At 43.3% G+C, this 14948-nt stretch overlaps 1 protein-coding gene across 3 annotated transcripts in view; it reads left to right on the top strand.

The window, feature by feature from the left end:
• Positions 1–14948, top strand: part of dcun1d5 (DCN1, defective in cullin neddylation 1, domain containing 5 (S. cerevisiae)) — a 34290-nt gene that overhangs the window by 256 nt on the left and 19086 nt on the right. Inside the window, exons 1-5 of one of the 3 annotated variants that reach the window (XM_080197213.1) lie at positions 266–374; positions 1233–1291; positions 7237–7279; positions 12954–13071; positions 14295–14383. In XM_080197213.1, the coding sequence (XP_080053339.1) occupies positions 13001–13071; positions 14295–14383 (160 nt within the window). In that variant the 5' untranslated portion in view covers positions 266–374; positions 1233–1291; positions 7237–7279; positions 12954–13000. Of the gene's footprint in view, positions 1–265; positions 375–1232; positions 1292–7236; positions 7280–12953; positions 13072–14294; positions 14384–14948 lie in introns of those variants that run through there. The other 2 variants (XM_080197214.1, XM_080197212.1) reach the window with 2 other exon arrangements.

Raw genomic sequence — 14948 nt, 5'->3', positions numbered from 1 at the left:
TCCTCAGGGCCGCACCATTGATGCTTATCCCCAGATTGTGTGTCTCCCCACCGCCCCGGTTACTGCACTTCCCCCACCCCCTCCTCCCGGGAGAGGTTGTCTGTGAGTGCCCGGGGTGGGCGGGCGGGGCGGGTGTACTTCACTCTCTCCAGGAGCCGGGTTCCTGAGGGAGGCGGAGGAGGAGGATCAGCTGCGCCGCCGGTGGTGGTGGAGGGAGGGAGGGGGAGGTGGTGTTGAGGCCGTTTCTTTGTCAGGAGCTGAGGGACAGTCCCACCTCCCCAAACACTGACCCGGGTGTCTGATCAGATGTTAGTGAGAGTCAGCGGGTTGTTAACTCCACAGCGAAACCCAGCGCCGGGTGATTCGGGCATTTGGTAAAAGTGAAAATCGATTTTTTAAAAAATCTCCTCCCTCAAATCTTTAAACATCCTGGCGGCGATTCGGGGGCGAAATCTGGGTAACTTTGGTGATTTTATTTTTTTTGGATCTGAATCCCAATCTCTGCCCTCCCGTCCCCCTCCGCCCAGGGTGATTAGCATTGATTTGCTATTTATTCGCATTTCCATTTCAAACGATCTCGATCTTGGCCGCAGTCTGGATATTGGGGGAGTATTCGAAGGGGACGGACGGAGCCTCCCTCCTGTCCGTCTGCAGCTCCTCCTGGTACCGGGGAGGCTCGGTGGCTGCAAACTGCGTAGTGTGTCACCGTCAGCCCAACTGCGGGGAGAGTTCATCGCCAGATTTCACTCGGTCTTTTTTGAATGTTTCAAGAAGATGCCGCGGGTTTTTGTGAGGGAATTCGTTTCGAGTTGAAAACTCTTTTTTATTTTTTTTTGGTCGCGCAGGCCCAGGTATAAATGCCTGGCCTAGAGGTTGGGAATCAAATCTGTGAAAAGGTTAAACAGAAAATGTAGCCAAATTGCCCAGAACCCTTTTCGTAGACTTTTTTTGAATCATTGTGGCCTCCTTCTTTGCTGTCGGAATTCCATGATTCTGTGTTGTTTTGATTAACCTCCTATATTTTGTCACATGCTGGGTTGTTTTCCGATGAAATAATTTACAGCATTAAAAAATGAAGCCGTTCTTGTGATGTTTCTGTAAACGTTTCACGTAGTTTGAATTGTACATGTGAAAAACAAATGCTCGATGCAGCCCAGAGTTGTCGCCTCTTATAGATAAAGGATATTTCAGGAGAAATGTTGTCATTATATTTTAATACTTATATTTTCTAGTTGAAGACTAGCTCATACTGGCAGACTTTCATCAGATATCTCGGACATTCAATCGACTGGTGAGTGTTAGGCTGCCCATTTAAATAGTTTTGTTCCTCTTTTAACACAAATAGGTCAACGATTGTATAACGTTCTCGGTTTTTTTTTCAAGAGATCTTTTTAAATCGGTTGAGGCTAAAATGGGATATGATATACTTTCCAGTCTTTGATTGTACAGCATGTAGTTCTGTTCTCTCCTAGCATCCAAACTTATTTTCTTTAAGATTTGGCGGTGGGGGGATGAAACGTAGAAACGCTACAGTGCAGAAAGAAGCCGTTCGGCCCACTGAGTCTGCACCGACCGCAATCCCACCCAGGGCCTACCCCCATATCCCGAAATATTTACCTGCTAATCCACCTAATTTACACATCTTGGAACACTAAGGGGCAATTTTTAGCATGGCCAATCAACCTAACCTGCACATCTTTGGACTGTGGGAGGAAACCGGAACACCCGGAGAAAACCCACGCAGACGTGAGAACGTGCAAACTGCACACAGACAGTGATCCAAGCTGGGAATCAAACCCAGGTCCCTGGAGCTGTGAAGCAGCAGTGCTAACCACTGTGCTACCGTGCTGCCCACAAGATTTCAGAAGGCGTTTGACAAGGTGCCTCACAAGAGGTTATTACAGAAGGTCAGGGGGCATGGAGTTGGGGGTAGGGTGTTAGCGTGGATAGAGGATTGGCTGTCAAATAGGAGGCAGAGAGTGGGGGTCAGTGGGTGCTATTCGGATTGACAGTTGGTGACTAGTGGAGTGCCCCAGGGGTCGGTGCTGGGGCCTCAGCTGTTTACCATTTATGTAGATGATCTGGAGGAGGGAACCGAGTGTATGGTGTCGAAATTTGCTGATGACACCAAGATCGGTGGAACGGCAAATTGTGCAGAGGGTGTGGAGAGTCTGCAGAAGGATCTAGATAGGCTGGGCGAATGGGCCAGGAACTGGCAAATGGAATTTAATGTTGGCAAATGGAATTTAATGTTGGCAAATGGAATTTAATGTTGGCAAATGGAATTTAATGTTGGCAACTGTGAGGTTGTTCACTTTGGTAGGAATAATGGTAGGAAGGACTATTACTTACATGGCGGAAAACTGCAGCATGCGATGGTGCAGAGGGACCTCGGGGTCCATGTGCATGAGGCGCAAAAACCCAGCCTGCAGGTGCAGCAGGTGGTCAGGAAGGCGAATGGGATGCTGGCCTTCGTAGCGAGGGGGATTGAATATAAAAGTAGGGAGGTCTTGCTGCAGCTGTATAGGGCACTGGTGAGGCCGCAGCTGGAGTACTGTGTGCAGTTTTGGTCACCACACTTACGCAAGGATATTTTGGCCTTGGAGGGAGTGCAGAGGAGGTTTACTAGGCTGATACCGGAGTGGAGGGGGTTGAACTATGAGGAGAGGCTGAATAAACTAGGCTTGTACTCGTTAGAGTTTAGAAGAATGAGGGGAGATCTCATTGAGACATTATAAGATGATGAATGGGATGGATAGGATAGAGCTGGAGAGGCTCTTCCCGCTCAGAAAGAACAGTAGGACTAGAGGGCACAGCCTCAAGATAAAGGGGGGGTGGTTTAGAACAGAGTTGAGGAGGAACTTCTTCACTCAAAGGGTGGTGAATCTCTGGACTTCTCTGCCCGTTGAAGTGGTGGAGGCTGCCTCGCTAAATATTTTTAAGACGCGGGTTGATAGGTTTTTGATAGGCAAGGGGATTAAGGGTTATGGGGAGAGGGCGGCAACGTGGAACTGAGACACGACAGATCAGCCATGATCTTATTGAATGGCGGGGCAGGCTCGAGGGGCTAGATGGCCTACTCCTGCTCCTATTTCTTATGTTCCTATAAGTTGGGAGATTTGCTCAATGTGAATAATAACAAAAGTTATTCTCACTGGCCGGAAGTCTGGCCAGTGAGTTGCACTTAGCAAATACTATAGCCTTAAAAAGTCATCTCAAGCTCCTGTTTTGATTAGATTTTTCATGTATCTGATATTTTGAGAACACTGTGTACATGCATCACTTCATATGGTGTTGTCCATAAAGACTTGCAAGGTCCAAGTTTAATTCCCTGGCTTCTACTGAATCAGTTAATTTCAGAAAATTTGGCATTTTAAATTCAGTTTAACTGTACTACAAACAATTAGAGATGCATGATTAGTTTGAAATCCCACTTTTGAATCATCTCACTCTTGATGATGAAACTCTCATCCAGATCTTTGTTACTTCTAGATGTGACTATTCCAACAAACTCCTACTAGCTTCCGAGGTCCTCTTCTGTAACCCAAGTCATCCAAAATCCTGCTGCCTCTGTACCTTCTTGCACAAAGTCTTGTTCCCCTATTATCCCTATGCTTGCTGACCTTCGTTTACTCCTGGTCAAACAACACCTTGTTTTTAAAATTCCCATCCTCATTTTCAAATCCCTTCAGGACCTCCACTCTGTTATTTCCTTCAGCACTACAACTTTCCGAGATATGCGTTTAACTAATTTTGGTCTCGTGAGTGTCTTGATTTTGATTGCTCTATTATTGGTGGCCATTCCTTCAGCTGCCTAGGTTCTTAGCTCTGGAACTTCTTCCTTGCACCTCCCTCTTTATCTATTTCTCCCTTTCCTTCTTTGAAATGCCTTAAAAACGTGTCTTAGTGACCAAGCTCTTGCCCATCTGCCCTAATATTGTCCTATGTGGTTTTGTCGAATTTTGCTTTGTAATACTCCTGAGAGGCACTTGAAGGTGTTTTATAAGAACATAAGAAATAGGAGCAGGAGTAGGCCATCCAGCCCTTCGAGCCTGCCCCGCCATTCAATAAGATCGTGGCTGATCTGTCGCTGCTCAGTTCCACTTTCCCGCCCTCTCCCCATAACCCTTAATCCCCTCTCCCATCAAAAACCCATCAACCCGCGTCTTAAAAATATTTAGCGAGGCAGCCTCCACCACTTCAACGGGCAGAGAATTCCAGAGATTCACCACCCTTTGAGTGAAGAAGTTCCTCCTCAACTCCGTTCTAAACCGCCCCCCTTTTATCTTGAGGCTGTGCCCCCTAGTCCTACTGTCTTTTTTGAGCAGGAAGAGTCTTTCCACCTCTATCCTATCCATCCCATTCATCATCTTATACGTCTCAATGAGATCTCCCCTCATTCTTCTAAACTCTAACGAGTACAAGCCCAGTTTATTCAGCCTCTCCTCATAGCTCAACCCCCTCAACTCCGGTATCAGCCTAGTAAACCTCCTCTGCACTCCCTCCAAGGCCAAAATATCTTTGCGCAGGTGCAGCGCCCAAAAATGCACACAGTACTCCAGTTGCGGCCTCACCAATGCCCTATACAGCTGCAGCAAGACCTCCCTACTTTTATATTCAATCCCCCTCGCTATGAAGGCCAGCATCCCATTCGCCTTCCTGACCACCTGTTGCACCTGCAAGCTGGGTTTTTGCGACTCATGCACAAGGATCCCGAGGTCCCTCTGCACCGTCGCCTGCTGCAATTTTTCGTCCCGTAAGTAATAGTCCTTCCTTCCTTTATATCAAAGACACTATATAATTAAAAGTTTTGCTGAGGACAGGATCAGGTTCATTGGAAAAATTGATGTCCAGTTACGTTACCAAGAAAACTGTCATAAAATAGAATCACAGAATAGTTACAGCACAAACTTCAGCCTGTGTTGCTCATCTTGGCAAGAGCTATTCAACTGGTTCCACTCTCCTGAATTTCCCCGCCTCCAATTGTTTTTCCCTTCAGTTGCTTATCCACTTCCCTTTTGTCAGTCATGATTGAATTTACTTCCACCATCCTTTTCTGGCAGTGCTTTTCAGATCATAACAGCTCACTGCAAAGAAAAATGATTCTCCTCATGTTGCCTTTGGCTCTTTTGCCAATCACTGTCCTCTGATTCTCAACTCTGCTGCAATGGGAACGGTTTCTCTATTTAATCCATTGAAGAGTAATGAAATGTAATCTTCAATATAAATACTTGCAAAACAAGTTATGCATTTCTATATATGTTGTCAAGGCATTTTCTAGTGTTCCAACCAATGTCAAGAGATTAAAAATTGCAAACTTTCTGATTTCAATTTTCTGCCTTTTTAAATAGTGCTAATATTGTACACAGGCAGCCCTCACTTCATTTGAAGTGACTATATACAGCAATAACGTTTTGCCAGGACAGCACAGTAAGAGTGATTGGAATGCTCAACTGATGGATCTAGCAATAAATTGGGACCTTTTTTCATCCTCCTACAAGTTGATTTGAACAGTTAATACTCCTTCCGTTATCAATTCTCCCTGAGTGTACATAGAATCATACAGTGCAGAAGAAGGCCATTCAGCCTATCGCGTCTGCACAGCCATATCCCACTCAGGCCTGATCCCCATAACCCCATGCATTTACTCTAACTAGTTCCCCTAATACTAAGGGGCAATTTAGCATGGCCAATCCACCTAACTTGCACTTCTTTGGACTGTGGGAGGAAACCCAAACAGTCATGGGGAGAATGTGCAAACTCCACGCAGAGTGACCCAAGCCAGGAATTGAGCGCAGGTCTCTGGTACTGTGAGGCAGCAGTGCTAATCACTGCTGCCTCACATGTAGGGGGAAGTTATATGATAAAGGGTAAGCCTGTAAGGTGTGTAGAGTCGCAGCGAGACCTGGGGGTGCAAGTGCACAAGTCTTTGAAGGTGGCAGTGCAAGTGGAGAGTGTGGTGAAGAAAGCCTATGGTATGTTAGCCTTTATAGGAAGGGGTATAGAATATAAGAGCTGGAGTCTAATGTTGCAGTTGTACAGAACGTTGGTTAGGCCGCATTTGGAGTACTGCGTACAGTTCTGATCGCCTTACTACCGGAAGGACATGGAGACACTGGAGAGAGTGCAGAGGAGGTTTACCAGGATGTTGGCTGGTATGGAAGGACTGGGGTATGAGGAAAAATTGAAGAAATTGGGGCTCTTTTCCCTTGAAAGACGCCGACTGAGGGGGGATCTAATAGAGGTATATACGATTATGAAGGGTATAGATAGAGTAAACAGAGGTAAGCTATTTCCTATAATAGAGACACGTAGGACAAGGGGCCATGGACTTAAGGTGAGGGGGGAGTGGTACAACACAGATATTAGAGGGAGGTTTTTCCACACACAGGGTAGTGGGGTATGGAATGCTCTGCCAAGTAAGGTGGTGGAGGCAAACCCGCTAGAGTCCGTTAAGAGTAACTTAAACAGGCACACGACTGAGTTGGAGATGGGTGGATATAGGAGAACCTTTTAAATAAGGGTTATTAGCATTGGGGCGTCCCTGGTAATGTAAATGGGTAAAGTATGGTGATAATGTTTTTTCTCTTTTCATTCACAGGTTCTAAGTCGGTCCACCTCGTGCCCAACGAGGGGCATACACGAGATGGGTCGTACTGGGGCTGCTCTTGGTTGTTCGAGATTGGCCTAGTGCTTCATGTCGTTAGTGTGTGCCTAAACTGGACAAGATACTGGGCAAGACGACAGCTCAGTGACTATCGCTGATTGCTGTGCAGACACATGGATTTGGGCCAGTGTCTGTGGGAGTTTGCGCATTCTCCCCGTGCTTGCGTGGGTTTTCTCCGGGTGCTCCGGTTTCCTCCCACACCCCAAAGATGTGCTGTTAGGCTGATTGGCAGGAATAAATTGTCCCTAAATCAGTTTCCCTCAATCTGGATGGCCATAAAACATTAGATAGGGGTCATGGGTAGAGAGGTGGACTGGTGGTGTTGAGATGGCGGCGCGGGCTTGTTGGGCCGAAGGGCCTGTTTCCCGGGCTGGTTTTGTTCTTTGTTGTTATCACTGTGCTGCCCAGGCACCGGCATGTGGCCACTTATGGATTTTCACAGTAACTTCGTTGCAATGTCAATGTAAGCCTACTTGTGACACAAATATAAAAAATTATGCATGTGTGTAATTATAATGCCATTGGGAAGTATCTATTATCACTAGTTTTTCCTGTTGTGTTTGCCTTAGAATTTGACAGAAGATCTGAATGGCCACGGTGATCAAAGTATAGGTAAGTGCAATAAAAACATTCCAGCTGTCAGAAGAGGAGGGACAAGAGGTGAAGCTGAAGTGGTAATTGCAGGACATACGATAATTATAGGATCAGATAGTATTCTTTGTAAACAAAGTCAAATCTGTCTACCTGATGCCAGTGAGTGGCATCTTAAATATGCTTAAAAAGATATTGGAAGGAGTGGATCCAATCATATGATCCCTGCTGGGACTGAGAACATAAGGAGTAGGCAAAAGGCACTGTTTGGAGGGCACAAGAAAATTAGAGCTTTTTTTTAAAATAGTAACTGGATTGGGAGTGAGGATAGGTAAATGAATGGAGAGAGTTCAGGTGGTGGGATAGCTGATGATTCTATGATGAAAAAGAGAGGCGTTAACAGGAGCTGGGCCATGGCACCACAGATAAAGGTAAAAATCTAAAATCATTATACCAGGACAGCAAGGTAAGAAATATCAATAAAATATTACTGGAGAATGATAGATTGGAGTCTGTGGCCTAAATTAAGAGTTTTAACAAATTACAGGTGCAAATTCAGTTTAATAATGGCTACCATGTCATACCCTCTGAGGCAGGGTTGCATGACTCAGGACTAGCCTTTAAGCACAACAGGAAAGGTGGGGAAAAATGGCAGAGTGATTGGGAGTAACCTTAGTGACTGAGGATGGAAGCGTTTCCATGTTGAGAGGATATAGTGAGTGATGAGAAAGCAGAAGAGACTTTCTGGATAGAAGTGAGAAATAGGAAAGGGCTTGAGACTGAAGCAAGAATAGCTTACAGGATATCTAGTAGTTGCGAATGTTAGCTTCTCTAAATGATTACATTAAGCACGTGGCAACGACGGAGTGGTTTTGATTGGTTGGTTGAGGACCTAACTTTCATCTCAATTAGGCCAAGTAGATCTCTGAAAAGTAGTGAGTTTTTTATGTCTGGAATAGCAGGATGCCCAAGAGCCAACAAGGGGACCTGTCCTGTTAGATTTCTGAATGAGCAATTACCCAGATTCTATTAACAATCTAATGATGCATGGACATTCATAGTCCGATCAAATTTAGCATGGTTAAAGGGAGAAACAAAAAGCAATTATTAAGATTCTATTTTTAAGTAAGCTGATTTCAGAAAGGTGAGATAGATTTCCCACTGGATAAACTGGGCAAGTCTGTTTTCACAGAAGCGTCACAATGCAGAAGGAGGCCAATCAGCCCATTAAATCTGCACTGATTCTCCAAAAGGGCATCCTACCCAGGCCTAACATCCATCCGCCTTATCCCTGTAACCCCGTGCATGTCTTGTAGCTAATCCACTCAATACTGAATATCTCTGGGTCAGTTTAGCACAGTCAAGCCACCTAACCTGCACCTCTTTTGACTGGGAAGAAACCTGAGCACCCGGAGGAAATCCACGCAAAAGTGGGGAGAATGTGCATACTCCACAAGGCCAGAATCGGACTGGGTCCCTGGTGCTGTAAAACAACAGTAGCAGCCACTGTGCCAATCATTTGTTAATTGGCAAAACAATAGAAGGTGTTTATTGGAGGTATCAAAACAGAATTTGTGATGCAGAACCTGTTTATAATCCTAATGGGCAAGGGCTATGCTTTACAAAAAATGGACAACGAAAGGGAAGAAACAACATAAAATGCATACAGAAACTTAAAAAAAAATTGAGCATCCTGGCAAATGGAAATGATAGAACCACAGGGGTGACAAAGCAGAAGTGGTCCTAGGCCCCTTCAGTTTGTCATGATTATATTGTCGCTGAAACTAAGCAAAGACATACATTATTACTTCATCAGTTTTTGCAGTAGCGGATAGGGTCAGCATGCCAGACATTCCAAGGAAACTAACTGAATCAGGAATAGGGGCTCAACAGAATCAATTAAAACAAAAAATATCGGAAAACAACAATTTATATTTGTGTGATGCCTCAAACGTAATGAAACATCCTAAGGTGCTTCACAGGGGAATTATCAAACAAAGTATGACACCAAGCCACATGGAGGGTATTAGGTCAGATGACTGAAAGTTTGATCAAAAGGAAAATTCTGAGGAGTGTATTAGAGGAAGAAAATGAAGTAGAGTTGTAGAGCAGTATTCCAAAACTTGGGTCTGAGGCCATTTGGTGGTGAAACAATTATAATTGGGAGGACAGAATTAGAATAGTGTGGATATCTTAAAAGGTTGTGGGCTGGGCGAAATTACAGGGATCAGAATCAAGGTTGCTGGCAGACTGGCTTATGACTGTTGCCAGAGAAAGGGATGGAGTCTAGGGAATGGAATTTGGAGCAGGGGCCAAAAAGAATGGCTTCAGTCTTCCCTTTATTAAATTGTAGGTTTCTGTTCATCTGGTCCCAATGTTATATAAGTTGCCTGATTAATTTAGCAAGTGTGGAGGAGGTCAAAAGCAGTGGTGGTGAGGTAGAAGTGGGTGTCATCAGTATACATAAAAACTAACACTGTCTTCAGATGATGTCACTGACAGGAAACCTGTAGATGAGAACAAGGAGGGTACCAAGGGTAAACCCTTGGGATACAAGACGTAATGATGCAGGAGCAGGAAGAGAATTCAATACTGGTAATTCTTTAGCTATGATTAAATAGATAAGAATGGAACCAAATTGAGAGTAATCCCACCCAGCTGAATGACAATCGAGAGGTGTTGGCAGGGGATGGTGTGGCAACCATGTGAAAAGCAGCAGACAAGTTGAGAAGGACAAGGAGGGAAAGTTTACCTTTGTCACAGTCACATAAGATGTCATTTGTGACTTCATAAGAGCTGTTTCGGTACTGTGGCAGGAGCGGAAACCTGATTGGAGGGATTCAAACATAGAGTTCCACGAATGATGGGAACAGATTAGAGAGGTGACAACACATTCAAGGACTTGAGGAAAGTTGGAGATGACACTGTAGTTTGCAAGGACAATGGGTCACGGGTTGATTGTTTTGAGGAAGAGGTGATGACAGCAGATTTAAAAGAGAATAGGTCGACAACTAAAGTGAGAGAATCATTTACAATATCGGCTAACATGGCTAGAAGGAGAAGTTGGCTGATCAGTTTTTTGAGAATAGGATCAAGGCAATAAGAGGTAAGTCTCAAGGACAAGATAAGTTGGAGAGGACCCGGCAGAGGTAGAAGAGAAAGATGCAAGCTCAGGGCCAGAGCGGGGTGAGTTCTAAAGGCAGCTTGAGCAGGTTGGTTAGTGGAAGGGAAGGATGTGGGAGAGGTAGCTGATCAGAATATCTCAATCTTAGGACAAAGAAGTTCATGAACTCATCACAATAATTGGAGATGAGCAGTTTGCCAGAGCAAAAAAAGGAAGCTAGGGATTATTTTTGCATTCCAGAAATGATCCTAGAACAGTGAACAGTTTCAGCAGACGAGAGCTGGACCTGACTGATGTTCAAGTGGTCCAGCCAGATCTGACAGTGAATGGCTAAATCAGTTCATAGAATCACAGAATTCCTACAGTGTAGAAGGAGGTCATTTGGCCTATCAGGTCTGCACTGACCACAATCCCACCCAAGTACTGTTCCCATAACCCAGATATTTAAGCTGCTTAACCCCCTGACATTGGGGTCAATTTAGCATGGCCAATCAATCTAACCCACACATCTTTGGACTGTGGGAGGAAACCCATGCAGACATGAGGCCAGAATTGAACCCAGGTCCCTGGTGCTGTGAGGTAGCAATGCTAATCACTGCCATCATGTCTTTTCAAGTCTCTGTCTCTTGGACATAAGGAAGTTGAGATGAGGGCAATACTGGTGAATAGCCGCTGTGGAGCAAGTAAAGTTTTATTGGCGACTAGGATATCAAAGGTGGAGATCAGGATGCAGTTGAGAAAATCAGTAGCTGTGGAAAAGTGGTTGACAGAGGGCTGAAGACTGGATAGTTGGGATTTTAAGAGTGCTGTTATGTGAATTGCAGGATAATTTTTTCCCAAGAATGAGACAAGCAGGATAAGATTGGAATGTGCGTGGTGAATGGTACAAGGATGTTATCAGTGATAGTCTTGTGCAGATAAAATGGGACTAGAAAGACTACATGCAATGGCAAGGTCAAGGAAGTGGCTGTGTAAACGGGTTGGTGAGTTTACTCTGGGATTGACTTGGGGAAGCTTAGAAGACAATGCCATAGTTTCCTGGCTCACCAGCATCGGAACTGGGGGCTACCTCAAAGATGCACTGGAGAATCCCTCTTTGAAGTTTCTATGTAAGGGTTTACCTATCAATTGTCCAAAAGCTTCCTCTAACCAATGCACTGTGCTGGGAACCATCCAACAAAGTATTGTAGATCACTAACTTTGGGTGGTTCTGCCAATTTTGCACTCAGTTATTCTGAAAGAATTAGACGGATAAAAACACTTCAAACTTCAGAGTAACTATTTTAAAGACTGAGTCCTGCAGGGGATACCCCCCTGATCCACCGCACCTGATCCAGGCCAACCACCCCAGGTGCCCCTCCCATAGTATTCCCCCCACTTGACCAAGACCAACCGAAGCCCCTTGACCCAGCCCAGCCCCATGTCCCTGCCCACACACCCCTGATGTTTGACAACACCCATGCCCGAACCTTCACATCATAGTCAATTACCATAGAAGCTTACCTTCTCTGTTTCAATGGGATTTTCCAACTGACTTGCTAATGCTGTCAAAAGTGGGCATGTCCTTCACTCAAGTCCTTTGATACTTCACTACTAAAGTCATGGCCATGCTTCATTTTTTTCAGTCTCACTCAGCCTGAGTCAGGATGGTCACTTTCCATTTTAAGCAAAGGTAAGTTGCTATGGAGTGACGTGAAGAATTTATGGTCCAATTAACTTGAGGAAAAGAAGGGCATGGTGAGTTGAGATTTATCAAGGGTGCTGAGAAATTTGCAGAAAATAAATGGGCAAAACTGAAGCAAATGTGACATCACCCACTCTGGACCCAAAAAAGGATAGAACAGGATACGTTTTAACAGAGAACATGCTGGAAACAGAGCCCAAATGGGGTGAGATCCAGTGATATAGTCATTAAAATGTCATGAGCAAGTATGCAATAATAAAACAGACTAATGTAATATTGGCATTTATATCTAGAGGAATAGAGCACAAGAGGTAAAAGGCATGCTTCAGCTATTCAAAGCTCTGCTTACACCATATCTAGAGTACTGAGTAGCTCTGGGTCCTGCACAAGAACAAGGGTAAATTGATGTTGGAGGAAACACCACATAGGTTGACCAGAATGATATTTGGATTTCAGTGTTTAGCAATATAAGGAGACAATACGCAAACAAAAATAAAGGATTGGTTTGATCAAAGTTTCTATGAGCTAAATTTATTGGTTGGGGAGTCTAGGACTGTAGCCCCCAGTCTTAAATTAAGAGCCACATCTTTCAAGAGTGGAATTAGCAAATACTCTACATACTGGGGGATAAAAGTTTGAAACACTTCTCCCACAAACCTCAATTTGATACTAGATCAATAGTTAATTTCAAATCTAAGGTTGATGAACAAAAATCTGTTAGTAGTGCTAAGAGATATGGGAACCAAGTTAAGTATCTTGAGTTCAGTCATGATCATCTTGAAGCTCAAGAAGCTAAATGGCCAACTTCTGTTCCTATGTTCCTCAATAGTTTATGGAGTAAGAGGCTGTGTTAAGCTTGTAACTGACTAAGCTGTAAATTGTTGCAGATAGCTCCTCTCAGTGCACCTGTTCTGTCTTTTGGTGTGCCCACAAGATGCCTGTTAAGAAAAAGAGAAAATCTTCAGGGTCAGAAGACGCCAGCATGAAAAAATGTAGAATAAGCAGGTGGGTACCTTTTTGGATTAAGACTTTTTGTTTGGTTGGATTTCCACACTAATGTTTTCCAATGTTTTGTTTACTCAAGTGGATTTAAAATTTAGACTTTTCATTGCATTATTATAGCTTAAATGTCTCTGCAGATATGTCTTATTTAAGGTTTTTTAAACTGTGACAACTTGCATTTATATAGTGACTTTAATGCAATTAAAGACCCAGGACTAAATTCAAAGATATTTCAGTTTGTAATAGATCCCTATCCACCCCAATAAACGTTCACTCCTTCCACACTGATGCACATTGGCAGCAGTGTGCACCATTTACAAGATGCAGTGCAGGATCTCGAGGCTCCTTTGGCAGCATCTTCCAAACCTGTCACCTCTATCACCTAGAAGGATAAGGGCAGCAGATGCATAGGAAAACCAATACCTGCGAGTTCCTCTTCATGTCACACACCATCCTGACTTGAAACTATATCGTTATTCTTTCACTGTCACTTGGTCAAAATCCTAGAACTCCCTAACAGCACTGTGGATGTTCCTACAACACATGGACTGCAGCGGTTTAAGAAGGCAGGACACCACCACCACCTTGAAAGCAATAAGGGATGAGCAATAAAAGCAGGCCTAGCCAGTGCCCATACCCCATGAATGGATATGAAAAAAAAATGGAGCATTTTCAATCTCTCCATTTGATGTGTTCAATATAAGCCTGTTGTAAGCCTAGGAAGAAGTTGGTTGTTTTGAGTGTAAAAATGCTGACATTAGTAATTTGAGGTCGAACAATGTTTTCAGTTGATTACTTTGTAGAAAAAAAATTGAGCACATTGTTAGCATTTTCTTGTTCTCATTGGAAAGCTCAAACTAATTCACATAATAGCCTGGCATGGAATTGTGCTGTATTTTGGTTGGGCAAATTTTTTTATAAGGGTTGTCTTTATCTGAAAGTGCCTAATGTACATTTAACTATGTATGCAAAAAAATGTATCTCAGCTTGAGAAACAACTTGATCACACTACTGCTACCAAATCTTAGTTTTAATCTTTCTGATATTAATTCTTCTACTTTTAATTATGTAAGAATGAGATGTTTGAATAGCAAATGTTTGGAAAGACAATTGCCATCATGCTAAAAGCTGCAGAATTTTATTACCAGAATGCTTGGAAAGCAAGGACTAGAGTTAAGCTTACATTTTATTGAAAATGGTTCCCTGATCAGTTTTTGTCTTTTAAGTTTCTGTAGAGTACAGACGGCATCTAGATTAATAAATGATGACAGTTTTTCAAGCAAAAAGTGCCTAGCTTGGTTTTATGAATATGCAGGTAAGAATTTATGATAAGGTCTTAAATATGTAATTATGCAATATATTTTGAAAACATTTTTAATATATGGGCAGGCAGCAGTTTAAAAGCAATCCTTTTCCCCCACAGGATTTGCTTAAGAATCAAAGAAAACATATTGTTCTAAAGTCTGTTGAAGCAATGGGAATGAATAAATTGTATTAGTGCAATGCAGCATTTCTGCCAAAAGTCTGCTGCATTTCATTGCATTGTAGACCTTGATGAGAAAAGCACATTTTCTTTGTAACCTGAACATTTTTACTCCCTCAAGTTTTTATCCTGTATTTCCACAAAAAATTAACCCCCCACCTCTCCCATCACCCCACGAAGCTCAGGAACCAACCAGAACATTATTATTGAAGTGCATGAATGCTAAGTGACTTTTAGCCAAAAGAAACAAGCTGCCCTAACAATGTAAAAGAAAATAAACTATTGCATATGTTTCCCATATGTAAAGGGTTTGAGAATTTTGTAAATTACCCTATCCTGTTCTGTTCCATGATATGGCTATTTATATCTTATCATATGTGAACAGGTAATACATAAA

Source organism: Carcharhinus amblyrhynchos, chromosome 10 (genome assembly GCF_965287045.1).
Source record: "Carcharhinus amblyrhynchos chromosome 10, sCarAmb.v2.hapA, whole genome shotgun sequence".
NCBI classification, from domain to species: Eukaryota; Metazoa; Chordata; class Chondrichthyes; order Carcharhiniformes; family Carcharhinidae; genus Carcharhinus; species Carcharhinus amblyrhynchos.
This window is presented reverse-complemented; position numbering and strand designations above follow the sequence as displayed.